The following is a 10441-nucleotide window of genomic DNA, read 5'->3' on the forward strand; positions in this document are numbered from 1 at the left end:
CGATATTTCCTGTGACCATTTAAAATTACATTTTCTGTGGCTAATCAATGTGATATTTCCTACGTCCATTTAGTGTTTTTCGTTTTTATCATTTCAGTGATATTCGCAATGGCAGTTTTAAGTGATGTTTGCTTTATCCATTGAAAGGATATTTGTGAGTACTTTACGGGATATTTGCTGTGAAAACTTTGAGTGCTATTTTCTGTGATCATTTCAAGCAATATTTGCTGCAACCAGTTTAAATAATATTTATTGTGACCATTTTAAGTGATATTTGCTACGATCAGTTTAAGTGATTTTTCTTTGGTCATTTTATGCTGACGACAGACGACAGATTCCGAATTCACAGCAGCAATTTACGATATCGCGAAGCTAGTGATGGAGCATTGGCTGAGCATAAAATGAGGTGGGCTTGATTTCTGATGCTCGAAATGCTTCAGTTTTTCACATTATTTCATGAATCTAACAATTACAGCAAAGGCATATTTCACCACATTCTTCAACTGCTCCCTAAACTTAGTCTGCGCCACTGCATAAATACAAGTGTTTGTGCAGCAACTCAGGAGCTGAAGCATGACTCCCATTTGTTGTACATAAAAAGGTATATATACAGACTGATCTCCCATACTCCACATTCGGATCCATATAGAATACACCATAAACATTGCCCACAACAGTATGAAATTCCCCGAGATGGCAAACAATAAAATGATAGACTTCCTTCGGCTCTCCATCTCTGGGTCTCTGGGACTGTACCCATTGTTGTGGCTCCGAAGTCTCCAGCGGGCTCTACTGGTCACTAAAATGCATCTGACAGTTAAAGCATTGAGCAGTAGAACGAGGACAAATGGAACACATGGGGTTAGAATGTGGTGAAGTGTCTCAATTATCGCCCACATCCGGGATTGTGCAACCTCTTGTGTTACAAAACAAAACCATGGAAGGATCAGCATCATATATTCATTCCTGAACATAAAGTACCAGAAAATATTCTTTAAACAGCTCAGCACAGTCACTGTTCCCAGAACCACAGGCGCCGTTTTCTCGTTGCAATATTTACTTTTCAGCTTCTGGCAACAAATGACCACAAATCGATCAAAGGTGAAAGTGACGGTGAACCAGACAGAACAGTCTGTGGCTGCATAAAGCAGGACGGCGTGAATATTACATACACGGAGGTTCCACATGAAAAGAAGCTGTTCCCGAAAGACAATTGGAATCTGCCTCAGCATCAGGTCAAGGATGATGACCAGTAGATCTGCCGCTGCCATGGCCACCAGGTATTGAGTGACACATTTGGAGAGACCACACTTTTTCCGAGACAGGACCACAATTGTCACCAAATTAACTGTGAGGAACAGAAATAAACAGGAAATTATACATCACTCTGAGCAAAGCTATTAGTTTGACTGAACAGTGAGAACGATTTGCAACTGTATATCCAGTGATGTACTGAAATGTACAAACTAAACTCAAAGTGTACAAAGCTGTAGTCCTCATCACCCTTCGGTATGATGGCGAGTCATGGGTCCCAGATGGCCATCATGTACGCCTTCTAGAGCGCTTCCATCAGCGCTGGCTCTGCATCATCAAGACACACTGGCAGGAACAGATCACATGCATTGAAGTCCTGGAAATAGCAAACATCACCAGCATTGAGGCCATTCTCCGGCAAAACCACTACGTTGGGTGGGTCACATTGCCCAGACGGACAACAGTTGCCTGACCAAGATCGTGTTGCACGGATAACTGACCACTGGTAAACGGAACAGAGGAGCCTCATGTAAATGTTTCAAGGATACCCTGAACAAGTGTGTGTGCTACACCGACCATCAGCAGTGGAAAGGGCAGGCCATAGATCGTGATGCCTGGATATGCTGCACTGGGTGTGTTACAAGAGTACATCCATTTTTTGGTGTGAAATATGTTTCAAGGACTTACATTTGAATTATTAACATTGATTCATTATGAATCTTGAAGAGATGCTGAACTTTGTGGGTTTTTAAAAAAATAAGTCACCAGAAGCTTCCTGGATTTGGCTTGTAAATAATTCTTAATGTAAAGCACTAGTCTGTGGATAATCACACAAAAGGCATTGCTTTTAATTTGGGGAGATGTTTACGAAGAAGTGATAGGTCCTGATTCATTCAGGTCCAGAGGCTTCACTTAGGAACATAGGAGTAGGAGTAGGCTGTTCATCCGATTGAAACTGCCCCGACATTCAATGTAATCATGGCTCATCACCCCCTTTGTTGTTGCATCTCTGTTTAAAAAGGCAGCGAAGGATAGACCAAATAATTACAGGCCAGTCAGTCTAACCTCAGTAGTGCGCAAATTATTGGAATCTATTCTGCGCGACAGGAGAAACTGTCACTTCGAAAGGTGCAGGTTAATTAAGGATTGTTTTTTTATATTCATTCAAGGGATGTGGGCGTCACTAGCTATGCCAGCATTTATTGACCATCCCTAATTGCCCTTCAGAAGGTGGTGGTGAGCTGCCTTCTTGAACCGCTGCAGTCCATTTGGGGTAGGTACATCCACAGTTCTGTTAGGAAGGGAGTTCTAGGATTTCGACCAAGTGACAGTGAAGGAACTGTGATATCGTTCCAAGTCAGGATGGTGTGTGACTTGGAGGGTAACTTTCAGGTGGTGGTGTTCCCATGTATTTGTTGCTCTTGTCCTTCTAGTTGGAAGTGGTCGCGGGTTTGGAAGGTGCTGTCGAAGGAGCCTTGGTGCATTGCTGCAGTGCATCTTGCAGATGGTACACAATGCTGCCACTGTGGGTCGGTGGTTAAGGGAGTGAATGTTTGTAGATGGTGTGTCAATCAAGTGGGCTGCTTTGTCCTGGATGGTGTGGAGCTTCTTGAATGTTGTTGAAGTTGCACCCATCCAGGCAAGTGGAGAGCATTCCATCACACTCCTGACTTATACTTTGCAAATGGTAGACAGGCTATGGGGAGTCAGGAGGTGAGTTACTCACCTCAGGATTCCCAGCATCTGACCTGCTCTTGTAGCCAAGGTATTTATATGGCTGGTCCAGTTCAGTTTCTGGTCAATGGTAGCCCATAGGATGTTGATAGTGGGGGATTCAGCGATGGTAATGCCGTTGAATGTCAAGGGGCGATGGTTGGATTTTCTCTTGTTTGAGATGGCCATTGCCTGGCACTTGTGTGGTGTCTATGTAACTTGTCACTTATCAGCCCAAGCCTGGATATTGTCCAGGTCTTGCTGCATTTCTGCACGGACTGCTTCAGTATCTGAGGAGTCACGAATGGTGCTGAGCATTGTGCAATCATCAGCGAACATCCCCACTTCTGACCTTATGATTGAAGGAAGGTCATTGATGAAGCAGCCAAAGATAGTTGGGCCTAGGACACTACCCTGAGGAACTCCTGCAGTGATGACCTGGAGCTTGACCTCCAACAACCATAGCCATCTTACTTTGCGCTCGGTATCACTCCAGCCAGCGGAGGGTTTTCCCCCTGATTCCCATTGACCTCTGTTTTGCTAGGGCTCCTTGATGGCGTACTCGGTCAAATGCTGCCTTGATGTCAAGGGCAGTCAATCTCACCGGACCTCTTGAGTTCAGCTCTTTTCTCCATGTTTGAACCAAGGCTGTAATGAGATCAGGAGTTGAGTGGCCCTGGCGGAATCCAAACTGAGCGTCACTGAGCAGGTTATTGCTAAGCAAATGTCGCCTGACGGCTCTGTTGATGACATCTTCCAACACTTTACTGATGATTGAGAGTAGGCTGATGGGGCGGTAATTGGCCGGGTTGGACTTGTCCTCCTTTTGGTGTACAGGACAGACCTGGGCAATTTTGCACATTGCACGGTAGATGCCAGTGTTGGAGTTGCACTGGAACAGCTTGGCTAGGGGTCCGGCACGTTCTGGAGCACAGGTCTTCAGTACTATTGCCGGAATATTGTCAAGGCCCACAGCTCTTGCAGTGTCCAGTGCCTTCAGTCGTTTCTTGATATCACGTGGAGTGAATCAAATTGGCTGAAGTCTGGCATCTGTGATGCTGGGGACTTCAGGCGGAGGCTGAGATGGATCATCCACTCGGCACATCTGGCTGAAGATTGTTGAAAATGCTTCAGCCTTATCTTTCGCACTGATGCGCTGGGCTCCCACATCATTGACGATGGGGATATTTGTGAAGCCACCTCCTCCAGTTAGTTGTTTAATTGTCCACCACAATTCTCGACTGTATGTGGCAGGACTGCAGAGCTTAGATCTGATCCGTTGCTTATGGGATCGCTTAGCTCTTTCTATCGCATGCTGTTAAGCAGTTTGGCATGCAAGTAGTCCTGGGTTGCAGCTTCACCAGGTTGACACCTCATTTTGAGGTATGCCTGGTGCTGCTCCTGGCATGCTCTCTTGCACTCTTCATTGAACCAGGATTGGTCTGCTGGCTTGATGGAAATGCTAGAGTGGGGGATATGCCGGGCCATGAGGTTACATATTGTGGTTGAGTACAATTCTGCTGCTGCTGATGGCCCACAGCGCCTCATGGATGCTCAGTTTTGCATTGCTATATAGGTTCGAAATCTATCCCATTTAGCACGGTGATAGTGCCACACAACACGATGGACGGTATCCTCAATGTGAAGGCGGGACTTCGTCTCCACAAGGACTTGCGGTGGTCACTCAAAGAACAAAGAACAGTACAGCACAGGAACAGGCCATTCGGCCATTCAAGCTTGCGCTGATCTTGATGCCTGCCAAAATTAAACCTTCTGCACTTCCGGGGAACGTATCCCTTTATTCCCATCCTAGTCATGTATTTGTCAAGATGCCTCTTAAACGTCGCTATCCTACGTGCTTCCACCACCTCCCCCGGCAGCAGGTTCCAGGCACTCACCACCCTCTGAGTAAAGAACTTGCCTCGCACATCACCTCTAAACTTTGTCCTTCTCACCTTAAACCTATGTCCCCTAGTAACTGACATTTCCACCCTGGGACAAAGCTTCTGACTATCCACTCTGTCCATGCCGCTCATAGCTTTGTGAACTTCTGTCATGTCGCCGCTCCACCTCTGTCGTTCCAGTGAAAACAATCCGAGTTCATTCAACCTCTCCTCATAGCTAATGCCCTCCAGACCAGGCAACATCCTGGTAAAACTCTTCTGTACCCTCTCCAAAGCCTCCATGTCCTTCTGGTAGTGTGGCGGCCAGAATTGCACGCAATATTCCAAGAGTGGCCTCAATAAGTTCTGTACAGCTGCAGCATGACTTGTCAATATTTATACTCTATGCCCCGACCGATGAAGGCAAGCATGGCGTATGCCTTCTTGACTACCTTATCCACCTGCATTGCCACTTTCAGTGACCTGTGGAACTGTGCGCCCAGATCCCTCAGCCTGTCCATACTCCTAAGGGTGCTGCCATTTATTGTATACTTCCCACCTGCATTAGACCTTCCAAAATGCATTACCTCACATTTGCCAAGAATAAACTCCATCAGCCATTTCTCTGCCCAAGTCTCCAATCGATCTATATCCTGCTGCATCCTTTGACTATCCTCATCACTATCCACAACTGCACCAAGCTTTGTGTCATCCACAAACTTACTAATCAGACTAGCAACATTTTCCTCCAAATCATTTATATATACTACAAAGAGCAAAACTTTCAGCACAGTTCCCTGTGGAACACAAGTAGTCACATCCCTCCATTCAGAAAAGCACCCTTCCACTGCTGCACTCTGTCTTCTCTGACTGAGTCAGTTCTGTATTGATCTTGCCAGCTCACCTCTGATCCCATGTGACTTCACCTTTTGTACCAGTCTGCCATGCTGGACCTTGTCGTCAAAGGCTTTACTAAAGTCCATATAAATAACATCCACTGCCCTTCCTTCATCAATCATCTTCGTCACTTCCTCAAAAAACTCAATCAAATTCGTGAGACACTACCTCCCCTTCACAAAACCATGCTGCCTCTTGCTAGTAAGTTCGTTTGTTTCCGAATGAGAGTAAATCCTGTCCCGAAGAATGCTCTCCAATAATTTCCCTGCCACTGACGGAAGTCCCCCCAGCCTATAATTTCTTAAATTATCCTTGCTAACCTTCTTAACCAGAGGAACAACATTGGCTATTCTCCAGTCCTCTGGGACCTCACCTGTAGCCAATGAGGATGTAAAGATTTCTGTCAAGGTCCCAGCAATTTCTTCCCTAGCCTCCCTCAGTATTCTGGGGTAGATCCCATCAGGCCGTGGGGACTTATCTACCTTAATGCTTTGCAAGACACCCAGCACATCCTCCTTTTTGATATGTGATGACTGAGACTATCTACACTCTCTTCCCTCGGCTCATCTTCCACCAAGTCCTTCTCTTTGGTGAATACTGATGCAAAGTGCTCATTTAGTACCTCGCCCATTTCCGCTGGCTCCACACATAGATTCCCTTCTCTGTCCTTGAGTGGGCCAACCCTTTCCCTAGTTACCCTCTTGCACTTTATATCCGTCTAAGGCGCCTTGGGATTCTCCTTAATCCTGTTTGCCAATGGCTTTTCATGACCTCTTTTCGCCCTCCTGGCTCCTTTCTTAAGTTCCGTGCTACTTTCTTTATATTCCTCAAGGGCTCCGTCTGTTGCCAGCTTTCTAGCCCTTACCAATGCTTCCTTTTTCTTTTTAACGAAGCTCACAATATCCCTCGTAATCCAAGCTTCCTGAAACTTTCCAAAATTATCCTTCTTCCTCACAGGAACATGCCAGTACTGGATTCTAATCAACTGACGTTTGAAAGACTCCCACATGTCAGATGTCGATTTACCCTCAAACAGCCACCCCCAATCTAAATTCTTCAGTTCCTGCCTAATGTTGTTATCATTAGCCTTCCCCCAATTTAGCATCTTCTCCCGAGATCTACTCTTATCCTGATCCACAAGTACCTTAAAACTTATGGAATTATGGTCACTGCTCCCGAAATTCTCCCCTACTGAGTGTTTGACCACTAGGCCGGGCTCATTCCCCAATACCAGGTCCAGTACAGCCCCATCCCCAGTTGGACTATCTACATATTGTTTCAAGAAGCCCTCCTGGATGCTCCTTACTAATTCTGCCTCATCCAAGCCCCTAGCACTAACTGAGTCCCAGTCAATCTAGGGGAAGTTAAAATCACCCACCACAACTACCCTGTTACTTTTACATCTTTCCAAAATCTGTCTACATATCTGCTCCTTTACTTCCCACTGGCTGTTGGGAGGCCTGCAGTAAACCCTCAACATCGTGACTGCATTTTCCTATTCCTGAGCTCCACCCATATTGCCTCACTGCATGACTCCTCCGAGGTGTCCTCCCGCAGTACAGCTGTGATATTCTCTTTCACCAGTAATGCAATTCCACAACCCCTTTTACATCCCCCTCTATCCCAGCTGAAGCTTCTCAATCCCGGAACATTTAGCTGCCAATCCTGTCCTTCCCTCAACCAAGTCTCTGCAATAGCAGCAACATCAGAGTTCCAAGTACTAATCCAAGCTCTGAGTTCATCTGCCTTACCTGTTATACTTCTCGCATTGAAACAAATGCACTTCAGACCACCAGTCCTGCTGTGCTCCGCAACATCACCCTGCCTGCTCTTCCTCTTGGTCTTACTGGCCTTATTTACTCGATCGCCCTCAATTATTTCACCTGTTGTCCGACTGCTCTGGTTCCCACCCCTCTGCCACACTAGTTTAAACCCTCCCGACTGACACTAGCGAACCTCCAGCCGGGATATTTGTGCCCCTCCAGTTTAGATGCAGCCCGTCCTTCTTGTACAGGTCCCACCAGTCCCTGAAAATATCCCAATGGTCCAGATATCTGAACCCTCCCTTCTACACCAGCAGTTCAGCCACGTGTTTAGCTGCACCATCTTTCTTTTTCTAGCCTCACTGGCACGTGGAACAGGGAGTAATCCAGAGATTACAACACGAGAAGTCCTGTCTTTTAACGTTCTACCTAACTCCCTAAACTCCCCCTGCAGGACCTAGTCACTCTTCCTGCCTGTGTCATTGGTACCGATGTGTACCACAACCTCTGACTGTTCAACCGCCCCCTTCAGGATGCCCCCTGTCCGTTCAGAGACATCCTTGCTCCTGTCACCGAGGATGCAACCTACCATCCTGGAGTTTCTTTCACATCCACAGAAGCGCCTATCTGTGCCCCTGATTATAGAGTTCCCTATAATTATTGCTCTTCTTGGCTTTGTCCCTCCCTGCTGAACAACAGTGCCAGCCCTGGTGCCACTGCTCTGGCTGCTGCAGTTGTTTTCCCCTCAACGTTCATTCCCCCCACCAACAGTGTCCCAAACGGTATACTTGTTATAGAGGGGGATAGCCATAGGGGATTCCTGCACTGACTGCCTGCCCCTTCTAGCGGTCACCCATCTATCCTCCTGTACCTTGGATGTAACCACTTCTCTAAAACTCCTGTCTATGACGCTTTCTGCCACCTGAATGCTCATAAGTGCATCCAGTTGCTGCTCCAACTGATCCATGCGGTCTGTGAGGAGCTGAAACTGGGTACACTTCTTGCAGATGTAGTCGTCCGAAACACTGGGAGCATCACGGACCTCCCACATCTCACAGGTGAAGCACTTTACCCCTCTAACTGACATTTTTAGCACTAATTAATAAATTAATTTAAAATAAATAAATCTTAGAATGTTACTCAAATGAGGCCATTTGGGTAGAACTTAAAAACAAAAAGTGGCAATCAGCTGGATGCATGTGTACTACAGGCCTACAAACAGTCAGGATGAGATAGAGGAGCAGGTATGTCGGCAAATCTCAGAGAGGTGTAAAAATAATAGGGTAATAATAGTAGGGAACTTCAACTTCACCAATATTAACTGGGGTAGTCTTAGTGCAAACGGCTTAAAGGGGCAGAATTCTTAAAATGCATACAAGAGAGCTTTTTGACCCAGGATGTAGAAAGTCCTACAAGAGAATGTTGCAGAGGAGATTTACTAGGATGTTGCCTGGTATGGAGGGAAGGTCTTACGAGGAAAAGCTGAGGGACTTGAGGTTGTTTTCATTGGAGAGAAGGAGGAGGAGAGGTGACTTAATAGAGACATATAAGATAATCAGAGGGTTAGATAGGGTGAATAGTGAGAGTCTTTTTCCTCGGATGCTGATGGCAAACACGAGGGGACATAGCTTTAAGTTGAGGGGTGATAGATATTGGACAGATGTCAGAGGTAGTTTCTTTACTCAGAGAGTAGTAGGGGCGTGGAACGCCCTGCCTGCAACAGTAGTAGAGTCGCCAACTTTAAGGGCATTTAAGTGGTCATTGGATAGACATATGGATGAAAATGGAATAGTGTAGGTCAGATGGTTTCACAGGTCGGCGCAACATCGAGGGCCGAAGGGCCTGTACTGCGCTGTAATGTTCTTTAAAAAAAAGGGGCAGTACTGGACCTAATCCTTGGTAATGAAGCAGGTCAAGTGATAGAAGTGTCAGTGGGGTAGCATTTCAGGGATAGTGACGATAACTCTGTAAGATTTAAGGTAGTTATGGAAAAGGACAAAGATGGACCAGAAATAAAGGTACTGAATTGGGGGAAACCCGATTTCAAGACAGATTCTGGCCAAAGTGGACTGAGAGCAGCTACTTGTAGGAAGGTCTACGCCAGACCAGTGGGAGTCATTCAAAGAGGAATTTGTGGGACTTCAGAGCCAACATGTACCCATTAAGGTGAAGGGTAGGTCCAACATGTCCAGGGAACCCTGGATGTCAAGGGATATAGAGAATAGGATCAGGAAAAAAAGGAGGCTTATGGCAGATACCAAGCGCTGAAAACAGCGGTGCACCAGAGGAGTATAGAAAGTGCAGAGTGGTACTTACAAAAGTAATTAGGAGAGCGAAGAGGGGACATGAAAAAACACTGGTTGGCAAGATAAAGGAAAATCCCAAGGCGTTTAATAAATATATTCAGGGTAAGAGGAAAGGCAGGGAAAGAGTAGGGCCCATTAGGGACCAAGGTGGCAATCTGTGTGTGGAGTCAGAGGACATAGGTGAGGTTTTAAATGATTACTTTTCATCTGTCTTCACTATGGAGAAGGATGATGTAGGTGTAGAGATCAGGGAGGGGGATATACTTGAACATATGAGCGTTGAAAGGGAGGGAATATTAGTTTTTTTAGCGGGCTTAAAAGTAGATAAATCCTCAGGACCAGATGACATGTATCCCAGGCTGTTAGGTGAAGCAAGGGAGGAAATAGCAGGGAGTTTTAAATTTTAAATCCTCTCTGGCCACGGGACAGGTACCAGAGCGCTGGAAAACAGCGAATGTGGTACCATTATTCAAGAAGGGTAGTAGGGAAAAACAGGTAATTACAGGCCGGTAAGTCTAACATTAGTGGTTGGGAAAATATTGGAAAAATTCTGAGGGGCAGTATTAATCTCCACTTGGATGGGCAGGGATTAATCAGGGATAGTCAGCATGGCTTTGTCAGGGGG

At 46.0% G+C, this 10441-nt stretch overlaps 1 protein-coding gene across 1 annotated transcript; it reads right to left on the minus strand.

Annotated features, from left to right (window-relative positions):
• Window positions 1–449: 449 nt before the first annotated feature.
• Window positions 450–5371, minus strand: LOC137363283 (probable G-protein coupled receptor 139). Its single transcript, XM_068027181.1, has 2 exons — window positions 5266–5371; window positions 450–1348 (listed from the first exon to the last, which is right to left on the minus strand). The coding sequence occupies exons 1-2, from the start codon at window positions 5369–5371 to the stop codon at window positions 450–452; spliced, it is 1005 nt and encodes a 334-aa protein (XP_067883282.1).
• Window positions 5372–10441: the final 5070 nt, after the last annotated feature.

This window comes from Heterodontus francisci, unplaced genomic scaffold, assembly GCF_036365525.1.
Source record: "Heterodontus francisci isolate sHetFra1 unplaced genomic scaffold, sHetFra1.hap1 HAP1_SCAFFOLD_428, whole genome shotgun sequence".
NCBI classification, from domain to species: domain Eukaryota; kingdom Metazoa; phylum Chordata; class Chondrichthyes; order Heterodontiformes; family Heterodontidae; genus Heterodontus; species Heterodontus francisci.